This window comes from Colius striatus, chromosome 1 (genome assembly GCF_028858725.1).
Source record: "Colius striatus isolate bColStr4 chromosome 1, bColStr4.1.hap1, whole genome shotgun sequence".
Classification (NCBI taxonomy): Eukaryota; Metazoa; Chordata; class Aves; order Coliiformes; family Coliidae; genus Colius; species Colius striatus.
The window spans coordinates 125494913-125520974 of record NC_084759.1 but is presented as its reverse complement, the minus strand read 5'-3'; the positions used below and the strand labels follow the sequence as shown (position 1 = coordinate 125520974).

Here is a 26062-nt window from a genome sequence, read left to right as displayed (position 1 = left end):
CAGGAATTAATAAGATTCAAAGCCAAATAAATGGTGTCAGTCTTCTTTTTAAGGAAGTGACCAGGCTGTATTGCCACCAGGTAGAGATTCTGCTTTAGTTTAAAAACTTCAGAACTAGAAACCGGAGAACTTATCTTTCACTGCTAAACAATTACAGACACCTAAGTGACACATTAAAGGACTGAATACTCATATAGCTTAACCTAGTAACTCAGTCAACATTCCTGATCCAGTGCTGAAGGAGTGACAGCTCAAACTTTTGGTTTTCAATAGGATATTTTAATATCCAGAAACAGTCCATATCTCACAGTGCAATGGGCTATTCTTAAAAAAATAAGTCTCCTAATTGAGTAAACCATAGGTATAGCATGTTGGTAATGATTGTGGTTACTTCTTCTCTACAGATGCAGAGAGCAGAAACATGAGAACTTGTTCCAGAGTTAGGAGGTTACAGTGGAAAAACACAATGTAAGCTGTCCCAGACTGCCTTAAGTAAATAGATGTCCCTTTCTTTAGATTCCTGTTTCTTTGTGAGTTTTCTGGTGGGTATTCAATAAGGACATAAGTGGGGCTGAAAAAATCACTTTAAATTCACATCAAAGTCCAAGAGTTTCAAATGGTGAGGTTTATCAGAGTTGGAGGGAATCTAAATGTCAGTTACATGGCAATGCATTATTTTTGTCTTCCTGTTCTTTTTCTGCTCCCTGATCAGAATTAAAACCATTAGAAAAGTGTCCAAAAGTCTGAATAAACAAAGAAAAAAGAGTAATGAATATGCTTGTATTTCATAAGATTATAAGATTATATTTCATAGTGAAAAAAACAGTGGGAAATAGCCTGTAAGATCTGATCCAGATTTGAACATCCATTCTTTGCCTTCCATATAAGTATAGATTCTCCAGTGTGATAACTTGGATATAAGCAATTAGCTTCTGCTCTTTATTTGAGACCTAAAACTGATATTTCCATTTCAAATGTGTGCTAAAATGTGGTGGTGGTGAGGTGAACAATGAGTTGAAGTAATTTGTAACAGAAACACAGGTGGTGACACACTTTGGTTTATGCTGTATGCAGACATCAGTTATTGTATTTGATGTAGCTCACAATACCTTTCCCACATTCTGCTATCCATGTTCACTTTCTTTACCGATATTTTCTCATGACCTTGAGTTTAAAGAATTTCGTCAATACATCTCTCTGATTATTCAAAATGTTCAAGGCACTGTCAGATGTCCTCTTGCTCAGTTGGATCTTCATTCTGTTAGAGTTCATCATGTATTAAAGTCAGAGTCACCAGGAAAATTGAAGGGTATTTATCCTTTTTGGTTTGTTTTACTAAATCTCTGTGAAAATAAGAAAAGCTGGCTTGATTCCCTCTATTTATACATAGAAATAACTCTTGCTCACTGAATGACCCTTACCCTATAGATCCAGTCATCCATGCCATGGGAAAAAAAAATTGTTGTGTCTATTCATTTTCACTGGATGTCATCCAGAAAGCAGAAATATTACTGCTTATGTTCATCTCATGTTGATGAACTGCAATAAAAGACTCTTAATATGCCAAAATTAATCTGCTAACATGAGATTTACTGCTTTCTGCAATGCCATGCCAAACTTACATCTTCAGCACTTTTTCCTGGTTTTTAACCTTAACAACACTTTACTCCTGGCAAATCATCCTACCATTAAACTATACTCAATTAAAAAGTTTTAAATGACCTGAAACTTTCTCCCTTCTCTGAAACATAAAATTATTTGATATGTTGGCTTATGGGGAGACGCACACATTCACATAACAAATGCCAGCATTATCATTCATAGAAGAATTCTTCAGGCAACAGTTTCAGACTCTGAGTCTGTAAAATAGTAGTTCCCAGGAGAGTAAATGAAAATTAGAACTATACTACATAAACAATTCAGTTTAGGTCCTGCAAGACCTAAGGTGAGCAAGAACTCTGCCTGAAATCAAAGAGTTGCAGATTCAATTCCATTTTCAGAAAGCTGTACCAGAAAACTTGTCAATCCATATGTTAGCTGTGCTTGCTGGTAGTTATATGTAAATCCATTGATATACTGATTGCTTTTTTTGCATGATGTTATTATATAGCACACATGGCATCAAAAATTTAAAATCTATTCAATAGAGCATGTGTCAATGTATATGGATGGCAGAATTCTATCCCATGATGTTAATGCATGTGTGCCCCAAGCCCTTGCTTTCAGTTTGCTCCTAAGTGCCAGCAGCTTATTCCACAACTGACGTAGAGGCCTGTGCCGGTGCAAAAGAGGAAAAAAAAACCCACATGCTTATACATTTTTTCTCTTATTTTGAGGTAGGGAAGTCCTTCCAAAGAGCTAGTTTAAGTTCACCTTGAGGGCATTAGCACAGGCTACTTTAAAATAAGAATCTTTTCGTACTACTCAATTGAAAGATAAAGCCTTTTCTGTTCTGTGTAAATAATTTTTGATCAATGTACTATTCTAAGGCAATTCTCCATTAGCATATCCTATAGCTTATTGTCAGACCCTGTCCACAGGGTACAATTGTGACACAGACTGAATATTCAGCAATAGGACTCTGTAAATCTGAGTAAGTAATGACAAAGACTCTTTAGGGAAAGCCAGAATGAGGTGAGCCGAGTAGAATAATGGCAGTCTTGGGGGGAAGAGGGGTATTTTAATTTAATCAAAGCCAGAGCAATTGAAAAAGATACTATTAAAAGGACTTGCTCTCTGAAGTAAATACTTTTCAGATAAATGCACAGTTCAAATTGACGTGCTAAATTGGCATCCTTACATCCACTCTATTCTCTGGATCAAAGCAAAGTTAATCATTGTACTTGCCTTTTATCTATTTTATGGATGTGTGTGCGGGTATGTGTGCGTATGTACGTCTACAATGTGCGCATGTGCACACACAAGTAACAGAAAATAATGGTGATGAGGGAGGAGTTTTTGCTTTTTCTGTACTGAAGCTGAAGGGGTTGGGTTGATTTTGGTTTTTTTGATGTAGTGATACCTAATAGTCATTGCCGACTGTTGTAAAAGCTCAGAAGTATTGCAGCTTTCTTTTGCCTGTGTTTGCCCAGCCACCCTTCTACATACTACAAGCACTGGGAAATTTCAATGACACAGCTTGGAATGGGTTCAGTGACCTCAATTATGCCCTCCCACCCACTCCAAACTCCTTTCAATTTGCAAAAAGCTTTAAGTGGACAAAACCCAGATGCCTTTTGCTTGTAGTTCAGTAAGAACAGATTGGGCATGTAGATTCTTGTCAAAGTGATATATGTAGTTCATTTTCCATTAACTCTTTCTTAACTAAGGACTTTAAATTCTCAGTTCCAAGTCTAGCACTCTGCTTTGCTTTCTACTGCTTTTTAAAGTTCATTATGCCCACAACATCGTTGAAAAAAATGAACCTTAAAAAGCCTTGGCTAGACATTGACTGATATGAAACAGACTGAATGTTTGGTTCTGCTTTTAAAGGCAATCAATTTTTTAAAAAAAGACCAAAGTTTTTCATATTTAATAACCCGTCCTATTGTCTAAGGCAGTTCAAAAGCACTGAGTATCATAAATAAATACACCAGTTTGGGGAGGAGAAAGAAATTATGACTTGTGGAAATGATTTACCAGTCAAAACCAGTATGTGGGCCCTGATGACCTTGGGAGCTTGCTTCAGTTAGCTTGCTTAAACCTAGATTGCTTTCATAATGTTGTAATATTGCTCCAAAGAGTTGGTGCTTCTCCCCTCCCCCAGAACATTTCATTACACTCCCTTTCTCCCTCTCTCTCTCTCTCTTTCTCTTTCATTCTGCAGAAACATGTGCTGTCAATAATGGAGGCTGTGATCGGACTTGCAAGGATACCGCAACAGGGGTGCGATGCAGTTGCCCAGTTGGATTTACCCTGCAGCCTGATGGGAAAACGTGCAAAGGTCAGCTTCTGTTTGCTTTGCAATGCATCATTTGCCTTCAGCAGTTTCAGTACAAGATGTAAATACTCAATTATTTAATCAATAATTTTAAGTTAAGGCAATACTGGCATAGTGATTGCAATGGAGTTCATTAGCTTTCTCCTTCCCCAGTTTTTCCATATTTACCTATTTCAGTCATTTTTCTCTCTACTAATTAGAGGGTTTTATCACTGCAAAGAAATGAGATACAGAGGTCAGGCTGTTTCAAACTGACCAGAGGTTTAGGCTGCAGAAAGCCTTCAGTTTCAAAGGACAATCTGATATCTTTGTAAAACTTTCGTCTTCTAATCATGTCTGAATTTGGCTCTTCAAAAAGCAGGTTAAAAATCTCAAGCAGTGTTTTGTTACCTGCAGATAATCAACCGGTTATTATTAAGTGAAGCCAAGCAAAAGATGCAGAGGTATTGCTCAAAAAACCCAGACAATTGTCCATTTTAGCCTCTTCAGAGCTCCAGCAGACAGCTGCAAAGGAAAACCAAAAAGACATTTTTTAGTTCACAGAAAAGAAACACTCAGCTGGTGCTCAGATTTTACTTTTCCAAAGACAGCATAAGAACTTGGGCATTTTTTCCTTCATGAGCATGTTAAAACTGAAGTCAAGGAAAGAGAGAACAAAAAAGCACACCTGATATCACTGCAAACATCTGTTTATAGTTAAGGAGACGGGGACAGTTCTCAAATATCCATATAGAATCACACTTAATGGCTCTACGTATGTGAGTAGCTTTGGATACATGTTAATAGGACCAGATCCTCCATCAACCATTTTCCCATCTTCCTATGTGTTTCTTATGAGCTCCATTGCAAGACACCTGGTGATGGACATCCAGGAGGGCATTGCATGTATTGTTGACACAGTGACTGCTTTTCTGTCACTCAGTGATTTAGCATAAGTTGACCAAGGAACTATTGGGACTTTTTCCCTTCAAAGTAACCAGAAATGTCAGAATATCTTCAGTCCAGGGCTTGACGTTACTTAAAATAGTAAAACCCACAAAAATAAACAGAAAATGTGTGGTTTCCTCTTGCTCCAGGCTAAAAAATCTCAGTGCTTGGGCATGATCCTATTAGTATTTATAGAAATAACAGCCCGTTTGCCTGTTTATTTGAAAATAAAACGTTTAAACTGCCATTGCACACAATGTTAATAGTTAAGGGTGAGCACACATCAAAAATCAGTCAGTTTAGTTCAAGCCACACAAAAATAAATCTTCATTTTTACAGGCAGACTAGCTAAGCCATAGCAAAGCAGTAACAGTGATTCCATCGAGTGTTTAAAAAGGAGGCATTTTAATACGGTAACGTACACCTATACTTGGTCATAATGTTTGTTATTGAAACTGTATCATGAAAAAAAGATTAATTCTAAATTTAGAAGTTTGGCCATAGAATGAATATGAAACAATATTTATATAATAATCAAGTCTCTAATTAGTGTTACAGACAAAATGAAATATTCAACTGATCGTCAAACCCAATACCCTAGCTCTAGGCTCATTCACATTTTTTCCTTTTCCTCTTTTTTATGAGAAGAAAATATAAGAAACAGAATCTGTATTTTTATGATGCTGCGGATTCTTTCTTACTTTCTTAAATAACCAGCAACTGGAAATTAATTCACATGGTTTAATGAACCAACTGGGACATTTCATTTTGACTTTTATTGACATTTTACAAAATACTCATCATAAAATGATAAAATACATTTTGCATTTAATTTAACTGTAATTAATAGTATTTATGATAAAATACATTTTACATTTAATTTAACTGTAATTAATAGTATTTATCTAATGTATTGCACTGTGAGATTTCTGGGATAGATTCTGCTTCCCTGCAGCTGAAGTAGCTTTGCATTTAAATCTGTGCACAAAGGATCTTTCACATAAACTGACCAGTGAAGCTGTTTCTGTAGCCTTTGCAGACAGCCCTTAGTCAAGTCATCTCTCTAAGGTTTACTTCTTCTGAGTGCAAAAGTGAGCATTTTGATGGAGTGACATTGATGTGTTCCCAGCTCCTCCTGTTTATAGGTAAAGCCTGGGATGAGGAAATTCAGTGTGCACACATGCCTTCCTCTGAGTTCTGTGGGAAACAAAAGAGTGATCAGCTCAAGTTTTCTCCTTTGATTATTTTTCTCTTTATTCTTCTTGATTAGACTGGCCCACAATTTCTTCTACATACAGTTCATTGTTCCCTCTAGCTGTAACATTACGTCTGTGTAGTAAGAGCAATGAATTATCTATTGGATGCCCTTTAAAGCATCTTCAAGAATCATGCAGCTGTCACATCCTATATTTCTTGGGCAATTTGCAAGTCCATCAAGTGTCACAGTATCTTCAAGTGAGGTTTTTCATGTAAGCATAATTTTAAGAGAGATTATACTTCTAAATATGGGAGAAAGATATGTCATTATCTATGAAAGGAAGGTAGAGCGACATGGTGTGTAAGAAAAGCTCAGAGATATTGGAGGAATAATTAATATATTGACCAAAATATGTAATTGTGGGTTGAGCAGAATGATTAATATCTTTAGGTTGAATTTAGTAAATAATGTTGACCCAAAAGGATGTTTTTATGGGAAACTACGATTTTTCAGTCCATTTCGTCATCTTCCTGTCTAAGACATTTTACATAGTGCAGCTACTATTTGAAATTATGTTGCTTAGGTTCAAGAGCCTTAAATAAGACTCACAGAAACATTTAAACTTTTGAGTACTCTGAGGTGGACGTCATGTAATTTCATAACCTGTAATTCTATCTCACTTGTAGGTGATTTCCTCAATACTATAAATTCACCATCCTGGTATTTTGTGGAAGTCTGTTGCCACTTTTCTTGCTCATTTTTTTAATATAAATTGGGTACATTAACGTATATTTTTATTTTAAAATAATGACATAAATAAAAATATTGATTTTATAAAGAACAAGAATTCCTAGATAATTCTGTTCAGAAATCAAGGCTAGTCTGGTTTAGGCATTGTACAGACATATAATAGAAAAAGAGCTTACGGTCCAAAATGTTCACAGGTTTTTATCTAATAGTTTGGAACTTCATTAGCTGTTTAGTATAGACAAAAGACAAGTTTACATACACAAGGAAAAGCAATTTTTAGAGAAAGAGCATATGTGAAGATGCTTTATTTGCCAAAAGATAGCAAATAAACCCTAATAATGTTAACTAATTGTTCTACGCTTTGTTTGTGATATCATATTGTATAGTTCTATCATAAAAGCCAGGATGGATTCAAATCACAGAGTACAGAACTGAATTAGGACTGAAACTCTGGTATTTCTTCTAGAATCAGAGAATCAAGGATGCAGAAAAGCAATTTCCAAGTACAGAAGGGATCCACCTTCCACAGTTTTGCATGTTGACCTCTTTCACAGGCTTAGTGGGAAATGAGAGTTCGTCGTACATCAAAGAATCAGGCTCCTTTTGTTAATGCAGTGTGCAGTCTGATTTATACCAAATGTCAATAAAAAAGGAAAAAGAAATCATTATGGAGAGAGTTTTAACATGGCAAATGTACAGGTAGCTGGATAGCCAGTAGGAAGACTAGTGTAGCAGAAGGTTGTTTTGGTTTCTGGAAACTGAAAAAAAATCTTTTTTTGTCTTTGATTCTTCCTTATATATATATTACATACTTGACCTTGTAGGGAAAAAGTGCTATCTGTGTTCTAGTTAGAGGGACCTTCATATACATTAACAGTGGCTTGGATAAAAATTAATTGACCTTTGCTGTTCTTTAAAAGTCAGTCTCAAACCAAAGTTTTCCCTCAACTGAGTTAGCGCACGATCAAGAATGCTCCTTTTTACCCTTCACCTTTCCTACCAGCTTGTCTCTTAGTAGGCCACAGAGGCTTTTGTCAGCTTAGAGACACATCCCAGGCAGAAAGAGTTCCGTATTCTCCCTCTAATTAATGCTATTAGATTTCTCCTACCATTGTAACTAGGTAATCCCAGTTCATTTGATGCCATTGATTATTGTGTTACACGTGACAAAACAGTGTAGGTCATTTCCTTAAAGGCCTACCAAGTCATCCCACAGATGACAACTAGCGCAGATAGAAGATTACAAGACATAGTGGCCCAGGATGTTTATTGCTCATTGTGTCCCATCTGCTTTTTAATAGCCTATATAATGTGCATATCAGGGGTTCTGTGAACCCTAGTTCCCCTGCTTGTTGGTTATGTGTATTCTTCCTGCCGATTGCCCTTTTCATGGATATACTTGTAATCTGCCCTCGGTTTAGCATTTTAGTGGCATTAAGTACAGCTTATGTAACTGATAAAGCAGGAGATACATTCACAAAAAATCTCATGGGGTTTGAGAGTAATGAAGTCAGACTAGATTAGACTTAGCATAGATTTCTGAAGAATGTTTCAATCCAGCTGCCAAACTGGATCAAACAATAAAAAGCTCCTCTGCCTGAGGGAAGCTACAGAAGGATGGAAGGCAAGCTGAGCATAAGAAAGTTCTTCTAGGACTTATAGCAGCGTAGTACCGGGAACTGACTGCAAAAGACATCTGAGAGAGACAGGGGCTTCCTTTGTGGGTTCTCTAAGAAGTGAATTAGAGCAAGAGGAAGGGCCACAGGCTTCTGACATGGTGTAAAATGCCTGGACCATGTGTCTGCGTGCTCCATCTCTGCCTCAGGGATTTAACAAAGAAACTGTGACCCCGAGGCACTGTTGTGCCCTAGAATAATGCCGTTTCCCAGCACTGTACACATAGACATAGAGGAACTGAGCAGAGTGCAGCACTTGCTGAACTCAGAGTCAAATGGAAGAGCAAATATAAATTCTAAGCAGGAGAAGAGAAGCATAAGTGGATTTCTAAGGGTTATGGAACAAGTGCCACATCTTAAATATGACTTTTCCATAAACATCTATAAAGTGACACCTAACTTTGCAATGCCCCGTAGATGTTTTGCAATAGCAAGATGTGTGTTATTCTGTTCAGTTAACTTTCTGTTTTGCGTCATTTTCATAGATAAGCTTGACTGGGATTTTTGGGAGGCAGACACTCAGCCAGGATAGGATGTCAGTGATTTTAATAGCAATATGATATTACATTGATAATCTGTCATCAGCTGTGGCTAAATACATCAGTATTCATTCATGTGCATGAACAGATGTTTGCCAGGCCCAGACGATCTCATGGACATGTATTTAGGAGACAGGAAGGTCCCTGCACGTCTCCACCTAGAGATGGGGCATTTTATTTACTGTGCAACACTAAGTATGCCTTTCTTAGCCCTCTGGCATATTGTTTAACTAGAGCAGTGTTACACTGAGGTTATGTGACTGGATGCTGTTTAGGCAAACATTTCTTCTTCCCGCTGTCTCATTGTCATGGTTACTCAGCAATGTGCTGTGCTCTTTACTTCCTTGAAATAGGCCCCTATCCTTTTGCATTCAGATGCAGCAAAGAAATGTGGCACTTACGTGCTTAAATACTTGACGGTGCTTCAGTGGGAGCATCAGAAATGTTGAATGGTTTGTCCAGTAACTCAGTTCTATAACCTATCTTATCTTTAAGCAATCTAGAAAAGAAGAGCAGCAGAACAGAGACTAATAAACAATTTCAGTCAAAGGACCAAATAAAAGTTTATTGAAATGAAAGGGAATTTTTTCATTGGCTTTATTAGGTTGACATAGTAATTGACCTTTATATCTTTCTTCATTGCAGACTGTTACAGCTGGGAAAAGCAATTTAAATTGGTTTTGAACACAAAAGTGAAGCCCTGAAAGTGAATTAAAGTTTGAAAATTGAATTGTGTCTGTGAGGAAGGGGCATGTTACAGAATGAGTTTCAATGGAGCAAAATATGTTATGTTTTGTTAAATATGAACTGAAAGGTTTCATTAAATTAAATTATTAAAATTAAAGCTTGACATCAGTTTGGTACGAGACTATGACTCAAATGTTGAAGGCTTTCCTCTTTTTTCATTCAGAACACACTAACACTAAGTGAAAAGCTCAGAATGAACAGTTTAGCTGGCCAATTTGGCTTCATTTCCTGGCTACAGAATATCTGTGAACAGTTATGATTTCCTCCATCATTCCATTAGTCAAAATTACTTAAAATTTGGTTTAGGTTTTTTCTCTAAATTAGATTAAATTGACCAAAGCTTTTAGAATTGCGTCTTGTCAGCCCCTATCAATTCATATCAAACTGACAATATTTCCTATTTTTTTAGAAAAAGATGCCAGAAGTTGCAGGTTTTTTTTTATTGTTTGTTATTAGTAACATGCAGTTGCTAATCTGGTACTTCAACTGTTATCGTGCTTGAGTTATGATACTACTTTTGTTTGACTGGATAAGTTTTAGAGTGGTATATTTTTTCTACTGATTGTCTAAATGGGGAAGTTTTTGCAGTAGGAATAATTACCTATGATGAACTCTCGTTTTGTTTGATTAATATCCCTTATCAACTTTTCATCTTTTTTACATGCAAATAAAAGTTTGACAGTAAAATATATCCCTGCACAAGATAACCTCTGTTAAATATATTCATCAGTCAAGTTTACACCAAGGCAGATAGAACTTTAGCAGCACATACGACCACACTTCTCACATTATGTAAGTGTCTCGATGCCTTCAGAATCAGGTCTATAGGTTTGGAGCAGCTCCTCTGAACTATTGATTTGTTTTATCTGAGAGGTAAATGCAAGACAGGCACAAATGAATCCATGTGACAGGACTTATTTACTTTTTGGTTTAGGCACTGTTCTTGTTTTCTCTCTTAGCTGTAAAGAGACCTCTTTGAAAGTAGGCACCCAAATGCAAAGCTTTCCTCAATTAGATTACCACAGAAAATTCTTACATTTCTGTTTAAGTGAGATAGTCATTTTACCAAAGGTATACATGACTTTTTCGTAAATGCATAAGAAGCATTAGAGAAGACATTGCTAAAGTAGCATGCTGAAGGGTAACCCAAGTTTCCAGCTGAAGCGTGTTACTTCCATTTGAAGGTGCACATCTGCAAAATGTTTGTATTTAGCTTCAAGGAATATATTGCATTAGAATCACTCAGCTGGAATTATGTTCCTTGTTGAATTAATTCACATACAGCAGCATTTTAAATTGAAAGAAACTTAAATTATCTCCTCAAGACTTTAAACTTCTAGAGGTTGCTTATAGAGGCAAATATGTTCATAGCCACCCAACTACTCCTGCTTGGGATCTGCAGTCTACTTTCTGTGCATCTACCATCACCAATACCCTTTAGTGTGATATCTGTGATACTCTATAGTGAAAGGAATATTGGTGCCTGCTTTACATTACATGGCCCTAGTATCAATACATATTGTATTGGCACCCATTGCATGTCCTGGAACATACAAAAAGAACTTTTTCCAGGTCACCTTTCTGTAACACCATAAAGATTTTCTTAATTCATGTGAAAAGGTCAGTTTAGCTTCCTCCACATTAAACCTGAACAATTGTTGAGGAACATAATTATAATGGCATTATGAACCATTAGCCATAATGACCCATTAGCATTTTCCAGTGAACTCTCAAAAAAAGGGAAAAAACATACAGGCAAATGGTGTGAAAGAATAAACTCAAATGAAGTAAGTTGCAGGCAGTCATCACCTCTACTGCAGAGTGCTATTGTCCCAGCAAATGTCAGCATAAATATTAGTAACAAAGTTACAAGCACTTAAAAGTGGGTTTTTTGAAAAGGGCATCTGGCAAAGCCAGAAAAGGCAGAGACCTGCTTGTGTTATCCTTTTTCCTTCTGATTACGTTTCCCTTGATAATTGCAGCACCTGCAACGTGCTCATCTTTCTGTGTCTCATCTTTAAGATAATTTATCTTAAAGTAGTTAATAGAGCTGTTGTAGTCTTACTTTTAATACTGGTAAATACTTTTACTACCATTGCTGCTTGGTACCAGAGTAATTTGATGTACAGCACATTAAATTTTGTTAACATTCTACTGATACAATACCTTATATTCATAGCTTGATTCGGAAAACAGCACATGGAAAGTGGTCTCTTAGCCTTGCTCTCAGTCAAAGGTACAGTGATGACTAGTAAGAGCAGCTTTTCCTTTAAGCTAATAACCAACTTCTCTTTGCTTGCTCTGGATAAATAAAGCTATCTGGGTTGGATTGCTCTGGGATATCCCAGAGAACAGTATGTATGTTGCTTACAGTCTGTTAAAAGTAACTAAGGGGAAGACAGGATGACTCTCAGTAGGCTTGAATTTACAATTTTCTTATCTGCACTGGAAAAAAAAAAAAAAGTGCAAAATTTTGCAAATGAATCAGATTGAGATACACTGAGTTCTTAGATGCTCTATGAAGAAGCTGACCCAAGCAGATAGAGAATTTTAACTATGATTCCTGGGAGTGTCAAGTGATACGAGGCTTTCAGGTGATCAGCCAGATACACTTCAGGCTTCTTAGTGGAAAATTTCTCAGACATTTCAGAAAATTTAATGGTTTGAGGATTTCAAGTCAAGAACCTCAGGAAAAGAAAGGTATTGAAAATTAGTTTCATTTTTAAGACAGAGGTTGTCATCCTCAGACTTTCATGTAGACTACACCTTCTGTGACTTTTCCTTTCATCCCCAAGGCCCATATTGCCCCTGCCATGGATACCAAACTAGAATATCTGTCTGCTCTTCTATGCAATACCACTCAGCGGGCACCAGCTTTGATTTTGGACCCTGTGGCTTTTAGTTCTCTCAGGAATCATAATGTCCCATTTTTTTTAGTACAGTCAGAAAAATAGGTGGCTCCAAGGAAAAATAAGCACAGCAGCCTTGGTAATTCCTGATGGGATTAGAGGTTTGACATCATATGGCTAAGCAAACTCCTGTTTGCACAAGCTTTAAGATATGTGTATTGGAAAATAACATGGAACAGCTGACACCCTCTGAACTCATATCCTATTGCAATAACATGCTCATAAGCACACACCAATAGCCTAATCCCAGCCTATAGGGCATCCACTTGTCTTGAAAATATATCTGAACTGCATTACCCATTCCACTTCCCTTCAGAGTCTGACCAATGAGGAATAAAGTAACTCTTCTTGATCTCAATGGTAGAAACAAAATATAAGCAAAAAGTGGTGCAAAGAGGCCTGTGTTCTCCACTCACATGTGAAACTCAATTCCAGTCCCTGTCTGGTTGCCTTCTGCCTTCTGTGTTACTCCCTCAGAAAAACATCCTACTCCAGAGGAATCAGACTCTGGTACTTTTTGTCAACAGCAGGACATAGCTTGTTTTGTCAAAACCAGTTTACAAGCTGTCTGGAGTCAGAGGATAGAATTTTAGAAGTTAGATATTAAAGTATGTGTTGTCTTTTAACAGCCTTTAAGTATTTATTGAAGTGGTTTATTTTGAGCCATTCTTTCTCCCTGATGGCTTTCTCCCTACTTCTCATCAACTTAAACCAAGAGTAAACTTCCCCATAGTCAAATCAAGATCTAGTTTTCATAATTCATTATATAGCAACTCTACTCTCATCAGAACCCTTACATAACTCTGCCTTCAAGCTAAAACAGCTTACCCTCCCAGCGGTTATAACTAGAAATAAGTTCATGTAGAAATATAAACACCATTTGAGTTTGCTTCTCTGTATGTGTAAGCAACAAGCTATCAGAAAATACAAGAGATGAGATTAATCACAAGTAACTACAGACATAAATCAAAACAAAAAATACCTTTGCCCTCTCCATGCTGAACACAAGGCAAATAGAATTCTTGTGGCTGAAGTCTATGTTTTGTTCTAAAACCAAGAAAAAACAATGCAAAAAGCTCTTGTGTCTTTGCACAAATAAATTGTATGACACTGAATGAAGAATGAACAGAGGAACATCTTTGCCTTGCATGAGAAGTCAGCACCTAAATAAATTCATGAACGTGAGACTGATGTGAAGAATGACAGCAATGAAAATGTGGATCTTCCAGTAACTAGACCAGTGCTTTTAGGAGGAATGAAAAAAGTCATTTTCTTTATACATGTGATGCACAGTTTTAATGTGCGATGAAATGTTCAATTAAAATAGCTGATTTTTTTTATTGTCTTCTGACAAACAAGTGCAGAGGCAAATCTGGCATCCAATGACAGAGCATCCAAGGGGCAGAGAGAGGCACAGAGAGAGGACAGGGATCAGCAGAGTTAGTGGTAAAACCATAAGTGGTGGCAATGTTAGAGACAGAAAGATATTGGTCACCAACAGAAAATGTGTGGGATTTCGGGGAGGAAAAGATAGAAAATTCTTGGTGGTAGCTGGCTGCAAGTGGTCAGAAGTCTAGTGTGGGGATCAAAAAATAAGCAATTGGACACTGATATGTATGTGTGTCAACTGGGCATCAGAATGATGAATGTTAGATATATGGACATAATTTTATCCAGACCATCTAAGAGAGAATTGAAGTTCTAGGCCACAGTGAGGAAAAATGAAATGCTAAACCCACGGGATTTAAAAAAAAACAAATGAGAGGAAAGGCAAATTTTAGATACCAACACAGATGTAATTTGTCAGAAAGAAGAAAATTGAACAAAAGGCAAAAAAAGAAGAAAGGGCACAGAGCACAATTCAAGAAACAAAATTGTGGTAACATCTGCCTTCCAACTGTTGCTGCAAATTCGTCTAATCTGGAATGCGTGTGAAACTTCATTGCTCCTTCTCTATTTTTGGGGAGATTGCTACCTTCTTTTTTTTTTTTTTTTTTTTTTTTAGGTTAAAAACATACAATTCATTTGTCTGATGTAGACTTATTCACAACAGATAAATTAATATAACAGATTACCTGCCATTAAAAATTTGGAGAATCAGGTCAGCAGCCATGTAACTCATTCAGTTTTGTTCCCTCCCAAGGGTTCCATCTATCCCCACAAAATAAATTCATGTGTACAACGTTAGGTTTTTTTCATGACTAGGCAATATCCTTGTTCCCTGGAAACTTGCAGTTGTTATTTGTCTTTGTGAACTTCCTCTTTGAAAATGTCAAATCCTTTAAATTAATGCTTGGGAGGGTCATATTTTGCATTTGAGTTGTTGAAAAGACCTTGCATTTATTCATCAATATAAAGCTCCCTGAGGATCAGCAACCACAGTTTATTATGTAAAAGTGTGAAGTGCTTTCTGTAATTTGGGAGTTGACTACTCACATAATCATAGCTACCAACATTCAAAACTTACAGTATTTTTTCATTATTATTGCTTTTTTTCATCAGGCAATACAGCTTGCTTTTCACACAGCTAGATCGTGCTCTCAGGGAAGTCTTCTCTTACCTGGTACAGAATAGATCCCTAATTGGTTGAAGTAATAGCTTCAAAAAGTCTTGGAGGGTTAGTTTTTGGTCCCCAGCCAAATTTCTTTGATTCGTTATCAGCTGTGAGGCATTTGAATTATCAGGGGTTAATTGTATTCTGCTGTCCTTTTTAAGCAGGAGCAGCTTTATCATAGGAAAGCTAGCATACTTTAAATGGGATTCCTTGATACCATTTTTATTTTTAAATTCTGTTTAATTAAATAAACCAAAATTTTAGAAACAAAGAGATTTTTGGAAATAAGCACATGCAACTTTACTGAGCAGGTAATAATTCCAAAGGGGAAAACAAAAGCCATAACTAAAGGTAAATTCAATTAATATGCTAAGTCTAGAGATTCTTGTGTCTTGGTCTGACAGTGCACAGCTTGCTCATTTGCCCCAGTGCTTTTCATTGAGATTATGTGGAAAAAATTAATACTGTAAGAGCAAGGTCTTGATTTTCAGTGAGACCTAGTACAGAGAAAAGACCCGGGGTTGTCAGCTTCCCAGTTTTGTCTGATTTATACCTTAAGAAACACTGAATTAACTCCTTTACTATTGCTATTCTGTATAACCTTCAGCAACGTATATCATTCTTCTGACTCAGTTCCTCCTTTATAAAAGGCATAAATGTAGAATGTATTTTGGTCATAGTGGCTGTATGAATAATTAAGGTAAATAAGTAATCCGCCCAATGTATTTGCTGAGTTCTTTACTACCATTTCAACCTCAGCCTCAAGGGCTGCATGTACTTACGTGGTCATTGTTACCCCCTGCATTTCCCAGAGTCTGGTGTACTGAATTTTCCACATGCTTTGTGGAAAGAGAGATCTTATTTGCTGTCCCCAAGTAACAATAAGAGTCTAAACTGTGCACTTAATTTCCCCCTCTCCAGTGTTTTATAAAAAGCATTTTGGTTGATAAAATGTTACAGTAGAAGGAGAACTAACTTTCCATTCTGGGACTCCTATGGCTTTGGGCAGGTAGTTTTTGCATATAGCCCAGCCTTGACAGTAAAATAATCAGTCCATTTCTTTATGTCTCTTGTCCACTTTACATTCTGTTGTGTCACAAAGTAAGATAGCTTGCACTGTTTGGGTTCATAGCATTGCACTAACATGTTTTTCAGTTTAAAAAAGAATTCAGTGTTCAGCAAAAATTTTAAATGAAAATCCTTTCTTTTCACATTAGATTTAGTAAATCCCTTCCCTTTCACAAATGAGAAATCAGGGCCTAAACTATTCTGACAGCGTTTCTAAGTTCTTCACTTTCGAAGCTTTTTGTGTTTTAAAAATCTAATTACCTGCAATAAGAAAATAATAGGATATAATGTTTGTTTTACAAGGTGATTGATCTCTTGGCAGCCTGGCAGACTCTTTTATTGATTGGTTGGTGGATAATGTCAGAGTGGATATGTCCTGGAGGAGAATAGCTGACACCTAAATCCATATGTGACAGATTACCATCTGACAGGTTTCTTCATAAAACTGCAAAGATAACAGGTGAAAATGGAGAAAGTGGCATGAGGGAAATGTGTTGAAACCTGCCTCAACCTTTCCATGCTCTAGGAGCATTTACACAAAGCTCTCTATTTTGTGGACAGGCTGTTTTCAGGATGAGGGAGATTAAATTTTAATTACACTCATTCCTGTCTGCCCAGTCAAGTTTTATTTCTGTTAATTAGGAAAATGCCTTGCCCCACAACCTAGCCATAAAGCTAATTAAACAGAGAACCTTCATTTGGTACTTAGTGGAACTTCAGTAATGATTATCATATATTACAGTTAATTAGCACTGTGGGAGGGAAAATAAGGATGTCGCTGAAGTGCAAAACTCAAATTAGAGGTGCTGTAATATATGCCTTATTTTATTTTGTCTCTATCTGATGCAGGGAAGTCACATTATAACCTGTCTGCTTCAATTTCACATTTGTTAAAGGAGAATTAATTAAACTTATCTTTCCTGCAGAAGTGTTAGGTAGGTTTAATGTATGAAAGCTGATAAGATGCTGGCCTTTGAAATCCTCATGTAGAAAACAGTGCTTAAATAGAACTATTCCTCCCTGAAACATGCAAAACATGTTAGAAACAATGAACTACACTAGGAGGGCAGTCACAGGTGGAGTGGTGGAACAGCTCACATACTTCCTGAAGACAGTTGTACAGTTCTGCACCTATCCATAAAGTCTTCCAGGGCAAAACACTACCAATATAGAACAGGCTGCTCTATCAAACCATTCAGAAACCCAGACTAAAAATTAGAACCAACTGTAATTTCACTAAAAAATCTTGAGAGTGATTTGAATTCAAAATGCTTTGTTCAGTTCAAATAATCTATTTTAAAGCATTGGTCCTGAAAATATTGAGTAATAATTACCAATACCCCACTATATAGATGGAGTAAAGTATAGAGGTGTTACAACTTGCTGTAATGAATATCCCTGGCATATATTATTTTTAAATGTTATTTAAAGCATTGCAAGTGTAGCCTGACTGGTTACATTTATGTTAATCCTGAGTCACTTAATGTATTTCAAATTTTATTGCAAAGCAACAGGCAGACATTAAAAAAGTTGCAATCTGAGCATTTCTGGTGGCTTCTGTAATATTTGTAACATAGACCAACAAGTAGAACAACATGTGTTTTGTGTAAGCCTGTGATGATTGACACCCTGTTCTAAGCAAGGTAGCCTGTTAGGTGGTGCACTAGGCTTGAACTGAAGTGTGGATGAAGTGAGCTTGTTTTTCTCTGCCTCTATTTCCCTACCTTTGACATGGGGTTAAAAGTTTTGTGGCTGCTTTATAAAGTACTTTGTGGTCTGCATGCATCAGGGAACTAATACATGTGTCAACAAGGCAACACTAGTTATAAGGTTTAGGGAACAGTGGCAATTTGTAGGAGCATAAGAAAAGAGAAGAAAAACAAAGGAAAATCATGAAAGCAGGGAATAAGAAGAACTAGCAGACTAGCCACTTTGCAGAAAATATGTCTATATAGTCACTGTATGCTTAGCATTATTAACCTTAGTATGCCATCATTAATAAAAACAAGAACAGTATGAGGTTTCTATCGTGATTTTAGGTTGATCTGGGAGTATATTATTTTCCTGGAGCTAGGTAGCGTTTTAAAACTGCAAAGGATTAGACAGACACAATCAGTTCAAATATTTGTCCAGCCATTGAAAGGAGAAGCCTCACTTCCGCCTGTGATGAGGCTTTGGAAATCTCCATATCCTTCATTGTTAAACAGCTAAGTGAAGATTGCACATCGATTACCCTTTCAGTTGCCTTTAAGCAGCTTATGTGAAATGTTAAATTCTAAGTTGCCTAAAATCCCTACTTTTTAATTTGTTTCTCTGACTTGTATGCAGCAAGGCAAACTTACGTATGTTTATATGCACACACGTGCACCCACACCTCCTGATCAGAACGAGGTCCTTCCAAGCAAGAGTTACACAGAGCAGATTTTAGAACGGTACAAGTGGAAAAAGAGCAGTCATTCCCATTAATCTCGACAAGGATATGAAAAGAAAAATAATGGACTGCTGTTCCTTTGCTTACAGCTGAAAAGCTTTACTTAAAGCTGATTCCACTGCTTCCTTGTATTTTGAGATCCTCGGAAAACTTAGGATAATCATTTATTTCATAAATACTTTATTTACTCCTTCATTCTTCTAAAATTATTGCCCCTTCTCTTCTGAAATTAGCTTTTGAGTGTCCAAAAGAACACAGAGCACTTTGGGAAACTACGCAGAATGCACATTTTAAAAGAGTACTTGGATCTGTTTATTAAAACCGTGATTTTTTAAACAAATGGCACAGGCTCTGGGGTCACATAAGCAGATCCAGAGAGTAGTCATACTTGACTTCACTACAGTGTCTTTCTTGATGCCAGGCCTTTGCTTATGGGATTTGCTGCAGGCCTGAACTTTAGGTTTGACAATGCACGTGGAGCTGACTGAGTTACAGAAGCTGTGGCGGAACTTCTCCACTGTTTGTAAATAGACAACCCAGGGTGTATTTCTGGGTTCAGATGGGCCCCCAGCTTTTGTGATGGTGTTGCTGTGTTCCATCTTCAGACTAATATGTACAATTGCTTTTTTCCCCAAATATGAAAACTTCAAAGAAGGTTTTAGCTACCCTTTGTGCAACAAACCTTTGTGTGGGTTTTTTTCAGTTTCATGGGAATTAACTATTTTCAGGGCTAATGGGAGGCTAGAGTGCTCAGTTGCCTGTCAAGGCATACCTTCACTGGACAGTTTTTGCTAGTAAATATTAATGCTTCTGTGATCCTTCATTGATCTGTATTTTCCATTTCTGCATGTCTCCCATTTGTGCTGGGGACATCAGTTGTTATTTGTAGCAGATCATCAGCTTGTATGAGCAAGGCATCATTTAACAGTATCGACTTCCTGCATTAAGAAAAAGCCTTTGAAATTCAGTGCTAACACACTGAAAGTCTGCCAGACCTCCTAGTTTGAAATGACCAGCACGTTGTCTGAACACTGATCATCAGGGCATTTTACATACAATCCCCCATGGAGAAATAGAATTCTTTGTATACTTTTGCATTCCTAGGAATACAGTGGAGCAAGAGCACTGTGGAAAGTTTGAGCTATTCTACTGCCACCTGCATCATCAGTTGAAAAGGAGCCACTTGAGAACTAAGTTTGAAGACCTCATGTTTATAACTTCACTACAGATAGTCTCAATAATAGCATGGGGATATTTGACTAAACAATTTCAAAGCTAGTAGAGATAAGATGATGGGTTTCCACTGTGTTTTCTTTCCCTACATGTTAGGTAGACCTGCATAGTGTGGGAAGTTCAAACATGCACTTGACAACGTTGAGTACCAATCAGTTTAAACGTAAACAGGGCCTCACCTTCTCACACAGTGGAATCATTTATTTTCACATGGATCATAACACAAATTATTTATAGCTATGGAAAGAAAAATATTGGGGATGTAGAGTTGGTGCAATTTCTATGGACCAGTTAGACATGATACGGTTGGATACTGCTCTCTTCCAAGTGAAATGCAGAAATACACTGCTCTCCATAGAGTGAAATAATTTTTACATGCCTTGTCAGTCTCGCTATGGCCGTGGAAAGAAATACAGTGAAAGCAGAGACATTGCACTGTTTGTGTTATTTAGAATGTTTTTGTAGCTAACAGATTTGACCTCTATTCTGTTTTGATGGTCCTGGTTTCAAAAGGCCACGTCACGTTTTCCAGATAGAAGAAATGAATAAATACTTTATTTTCCTGTGGTCTCCCCCAGGTTTTACCCAGATCCTGGTTCAGAATTATTCCAAAGAATTGCTGGGATAAAACTGATATGCTGCATTGTCAGTGGAGTTACAATAATTAACAGCTTCAAATCTACCCTCTGAGGCCAGGAGGGTTTCATTTTTGTCCCTTATGGTCTTCAGAGATCCTGAAAAGAAAGTTAGTGAGTCTGGAATTTGGAATTTAATGTGTGAAATGCAAGGGCTATCATTAAAAACATTAATCCTTTTTTCAGAATGGTGTTTGACAGGCTGCAAGTAATTTCTGCTTCAAGCAGGCTCAGGCAGCAGAGTAGCCCAAAGGTCATGCTGTTCTTATCATGGGTAAAAAAGATCTTCTTCATGATGGATAGCTACTCTGTGTGTTTATGATGCATAACATATTAGTAATTTTAATTCACAATTCCATTTGTCCAATAGTTTTGTCAGGTCAAGCTAAACTGCAGTTAGATACACCTGTGCTATGCAAAAGGATGGGACTGTTAGGGCAATCTATCATAAGACATGCAACAGAGTTAAAATTGCATGTACTGGAGCTGGGAGGAATCACTTCTACAAATGGAAATACCAGCCTGCACAAACTGGGACAAGAATCACTGCTGATCACGACCTGTGCTGGTGACCACAGCTGAAAGAGTGATCAGGCAGCAAATGGGTTGCTGCCACCAGTCTCACGGTATTCTGTAGAACAACCTTCAGTGTGTTCTTCACCAGTTTTATCAGGTTGAGAGGTTAAGCTTATCTGTTCTTGGCTAGCCTAATCACCAGAACTGGAGGACCACAGAGAACAAACACAACTCCTGGTTTCAGATCACTTTGAGGACTTTGTTACCTGAGACATAAAGATTTGAGCTGTCTTTGTGCAAACTAGTCAGGGTGTAATACCACCACTGTCACTACCTGCCATTTTACACTCATGCTTTTAATAAGACTGAGTGCAAAAGCCACTCCTCTGCAGAATCAGACACAAAAGTAATAAGCAGTAGTATTAGTTCAGAGGGTCTCGGAGCAAATTTGCTTTCTCTTTGTCACAAATGCAACTCATAAGGAGACCTTGTAATCCTTGTTGTTCTTCCTTATTTTAGTAGTGCATCCTCCCGTCAATACCAGTGCAGCAAAGTGCTGTTTAGAAAAGAGGGATGAATCTGCCTCTCAGCTGTTAGAATGTCTAGATTTACCTCCTTACTCATCTTACTGCTGTTTGTATTTTACATGCAGAAGCATAAGAGCCATACCACTCTCCAACATCAGTAATCATATGTTTTCAAAAATGAATATTGTTCCTTCATTTTTGAAAATATGCACAGAAAGTCATCCTAAATTCAAAGGTTTTCTTAAATGTGCCTTTCATTCACCAGCATCATGCTGTCTTTGATAAATTTCCATCTCTGCTTATTAGCCTTTTTGGCACCTAGATTTGCATTTTTCAAGATTTCCTTTTAAATGGCCAGCTGTTACCTGAAAGTTTCAAACCTCTTAGAGAGCAAGAGGCTTGTTAATAGGAAATACCACCTCCGACTCAGTTTTCTGAAAGATCTTTTTTCTTCAAGAAGTGGGCAGCCAAAGCTCTGTATCATATTGCTGCTTAACTGTATGTATGCCTAAGAAGAGCTATTTTTTATCGCTGTTGTTGTCCTGGGAAAAAAAGAAAAAGAAAAAAAAAAGTGGTATTTTTTCTTTTTTGAAATGAATGCAGATGCATGTTTTTATGAGTGGGGAAGGATGCAAAGATGCCCTGTATTTCAAACAAAGTTCTGTGACCTATTATATACATATTGCACAACCTTTTATGGAATGGAAAGGGGAGTGGTCATTCCAGTTCTTCAATGCCTTTAAGAGAAAGTGTAAGGTGGAGCAAGTAGAATCACCAGTCTGAAATTCAGAACAGAAGTCTTATCAAGTTCTTCAATGTACTTCATAAAGTAAGAGCCATTAATCCCATCCTTCATTGACATATACAGCTTTCAAATAAGGGCACTGAGTGAAGAAGCAATCTTTCACGTACACTCACAGTTGCTCTTCTGTTACACTAAATCAAAAAGTTTTTGACACATGAAAATAAGTATTCAGTAGCACTGTGTTCACAATGGACAAACTAGCATATAATGCTAATTGTGAACAACTGTATCCTACATTTGTTTACGTAAAGATAATGAAAGTATTTTTTTCAGGATTCAAGCATATTTTACTTCATGTTTGTTGCTATTTCAATTTGTCATGTGTTCCTGGATTTTGACAGTTTCTAGATAGTAAGAGATTCACATCTTACACAGACTGAAGTCTTCTGTTGGACAGACCACTACATCTACATCTGAACATTCTTTTAACATCAAAGTGTCACAGCTTGGGTCATCTGGTAGTTTCAGTTCTGAGGGAAATATCTGTCTCCAGAACAACTGAGCCCATAGCTCTTTTGTAATCCTTGTGAGAAAGGTTTGAGAAGGATCCATCTGACTAACCTGATTCCTAATGGAGACAGAAGCCTCCTTGGGGCTCTGAGTAAACTCCTGTACTCCTGCCCTGAATTACTGAATTGCTGTCGTGAACTAAATTTCTGCCTGTTCATTCTTTGCAGACATTGATGAGTGCTTGGTGAACAATGGTGGCTGTGACCATTTCTGCCGAAACACGGTCGGCAGCTTTGAGTGCAGCTGCCAGAAAGGCTATAAACTGCTCACGGATGAACGAACTTGCCAAGGTAATACTTCATTTATTTTACTCTTTGTGTAATAAGGATGTTCTTTTCAGTGGAGTTTTGGGGGTTTGGTGTTTTTTGTAGGTCATTTTTAACTTAAGCATGCTGTCATAGGAAGTAAAGTTAGAAAAGACCTATCAGATTTGCATTTTCTGAGATGGGGTTAGAAGATTTTTGGAAATGTCTTGCTTCAATGTTTTTAGTAGTAGAAACGACAGTGTCCTGTTGAAATGGAAAAATCCATGCGGTGTAGCAGACTAGGCTCGGGCAAAGAACCTTGTGTTCAAATCATCTAACCTGCTATGAGGACACAGGCTTGTCTTATTTACTCTAGGGTGATTTAGAGTAACTTACTGGAGTAGAGCATTTGCAATGTTTAAGTTGAAAAAAGAGTTTAATTTGTGAGCTCCCCTTTGCCTGACAGATTCTGTTTATGGAGGGATAATGGAGGTGTTTTGTGACAATTCAATTGAAGTGTGGTTTATATCGTTTGCTCTGTGCGTCATGATTTGTTGTCTAAATCATATAATGTTCTATATTCTATGAGTAATTGTGTATAATAATTTCCAATTTGAGTACTAACAGTGTACCTTTGGAAGCATTTGAACTCTGTAACTTTACTCTTTAAAAGCCTCTTGGAAAAGGCTAGATAAATGAGCATGCGTTAATAGAGGAGGGGAAGGATGACATATTGAATTAAAATTTTGTGCAGGAATTGGCCTTTTATTAATAAATCATCATTTGCATGGGGTTTTAACATGTAAAAGTTGCAAAGTCCAAAACACCTTTACTATTTTAGAGCTGCTTTATTCATCAATGAAAGAGAAACCAAGGTCTGAAAATACATATGTAATTCAAAACATCATCTGAGAAGCCTACTGCACCCTGGCTATGTGATTAGACACAAAAGAGTCAGTGCAAGACTGGTTTCAGGCTGGGACAGTATGGGAAGAGCTGAAAGTGGTGTAATTGTTGCCATGCAACTAGGCAGAAATAACATCGGAGAATTGTGTCAGACATGGGTAAATCGACAAGTTTTGATGTACTTACTAAAAAAATAGGGACAAAATGTTAAAAAGAAATGTTGCCTTCCTGATGTATTTAGTGATAGTTAGGAACACTTTCTGGTTCATGAATTCCATGTGTCATGACATGTTCTCATTGTGGTATGAGTCAGCACTTTCACCACTGAACTAATTGTAATTACACCAGTGAAAAGCTGAAGAGAAATGTCAAGCCCTGAATTCTTGTTAGGCAGGTGCTAGTGCAAAATTGATTTGTTCCTTATGTAATTTTAGTAATAGTCTTTGAAAGCTACCTATGAATAATCAGATCTCTATCATAATAGTGGGAAACTAGAATGAGTGCTGTAAATGTTCTTCAGCTGAGTTTTGTTTCTTCCTGTGCCTGGCTACTGAATGCGTGTCACTGGTAACAGTACATGCCATGCAAGGAGTGAAGCAGTAGCTCATCTTCGCTCCCTTTCATGATTGGATATGGAGATAAAAATATCATCTGACCATCCTACTTTTTCCATTGTCAGTGAACAAAGGCAGGCACTTTGTCTGCCTCTACATGGTACTAATTTGTCAACTGTAACAGACAGATTAGTGCAAGCCCAGAGAAATTTAGAAGCTGGAAGAGTTCCTCCAGTCCCCGAAATGCTGGTTCTTCATACTGTGAAATGGGGAGGACAGTTATTTTTGTTTGAAGTCTGAAGTATTTGGGCCCCAGAGACCGATCACAGCAAACATGATTTGTGAAGGGAGAACTGTGATAATTAAGTTCCTGTCTGGTGCTTAAGGTGATAATTGGTAACTCATGCAATCAGTAGGCTTGCTAGTAAAGAAAGAAGGAAAGTGTGTGTAGATCGAGAAAGCACAGATGTATGAAACACCTGTACTTTGCTTCTCCCACTGCAAAAAGAATATAGTTAGTGGAAGTGGTTATAGTTATTAATATCAGGTCTGACAGAAAAATGTGGGTTGAGGTTAGTGACTCTGCTGGAATATAAATCATCCACAGGGGTTTTTTTGGTAACAGCCAGTCAACACCGACCATAGAACATTACTGAGAAATTCAGGGAAATTTATTTTGGGCATATTAGTCTTTCCAATGCACAAAATAGAAAAGTCTAATTTGTATTTCTAAAAGATGCTGTTGTTTTTGTTACCTCTGTTGTTTTGATTCATAATAGAGTTTCTATGATTTACGATCTTGCTGTCAACATTGCCTTTCCCTTCTGGTTTTCATTTTTAGGCAAAGATTTATTTCAGTTACAAATCAACATGTTTACCAAATACTCATTTAGGACCTTAGAAGTCTGCATTGTTCAAGACTGAGTCCTATTTAGTACAGGTGGCCTTCCTAGTGCACAGGGACTTAATGTCCAAATGAATTAATTGCTAACATCAAAAACAGATTCTGCTAACTTTAGGCAAAATGCACATGGAAACAGCTGGTAAGCTTGCGTTTTTATGACCTGCAGAACCTCTGGATAGGTCTGTGGCTGTCTCTGATTCATAGGCAAGAATCAGTGAAGAAGAACAAAATCACAGAGATACGGTTCATGTTAGCAACATCTCTCAAACTGGTTGAAAAATACAAGTAAGCTGTTGCTGCATAACTTTCTTAATATGGTCGTTAACTTCACCGCAAGGCAATTTTAAATGTTTCAATAAAATGATTCCTTCATATTCCCTGTGGAATTCTGATATTGTCTCACCTCACATCATTTCCGTGATAGTCTTTCATTGTAGACCTCAGAGCTGACATTTAAGATCACAGGGTAATTGTGTCAAAGTCTCAGA

The 26062-nt window shown here is 37.2% G+C and overlaps 1 protein-coding gene across 1 annotated transcript in view; it reads left to right on the top strand.

Annotated features, from left to right (window-relative positions):
- SCUBE1 (signal peptide, CUB domain and EGF like domain containing 1) overlaps nt 1-26062 on the top strand; it is a 212253-nt gene that overhangs the window by 138112 nt on the left and 48079 nt on the right. The window contains exons 7-8 of the mRNA XM_061988784.1: nt 3827-3943; nt 23133-23255. Of these exons, the coding sequence (XP_061844768.1) occupies nt 3827-3943; nt 23133-23255 (240 nt within the window). The remainder of the gene's footprint in view (nt 1-3826; nt 3944-23132; nt 23256-26062) is intronic.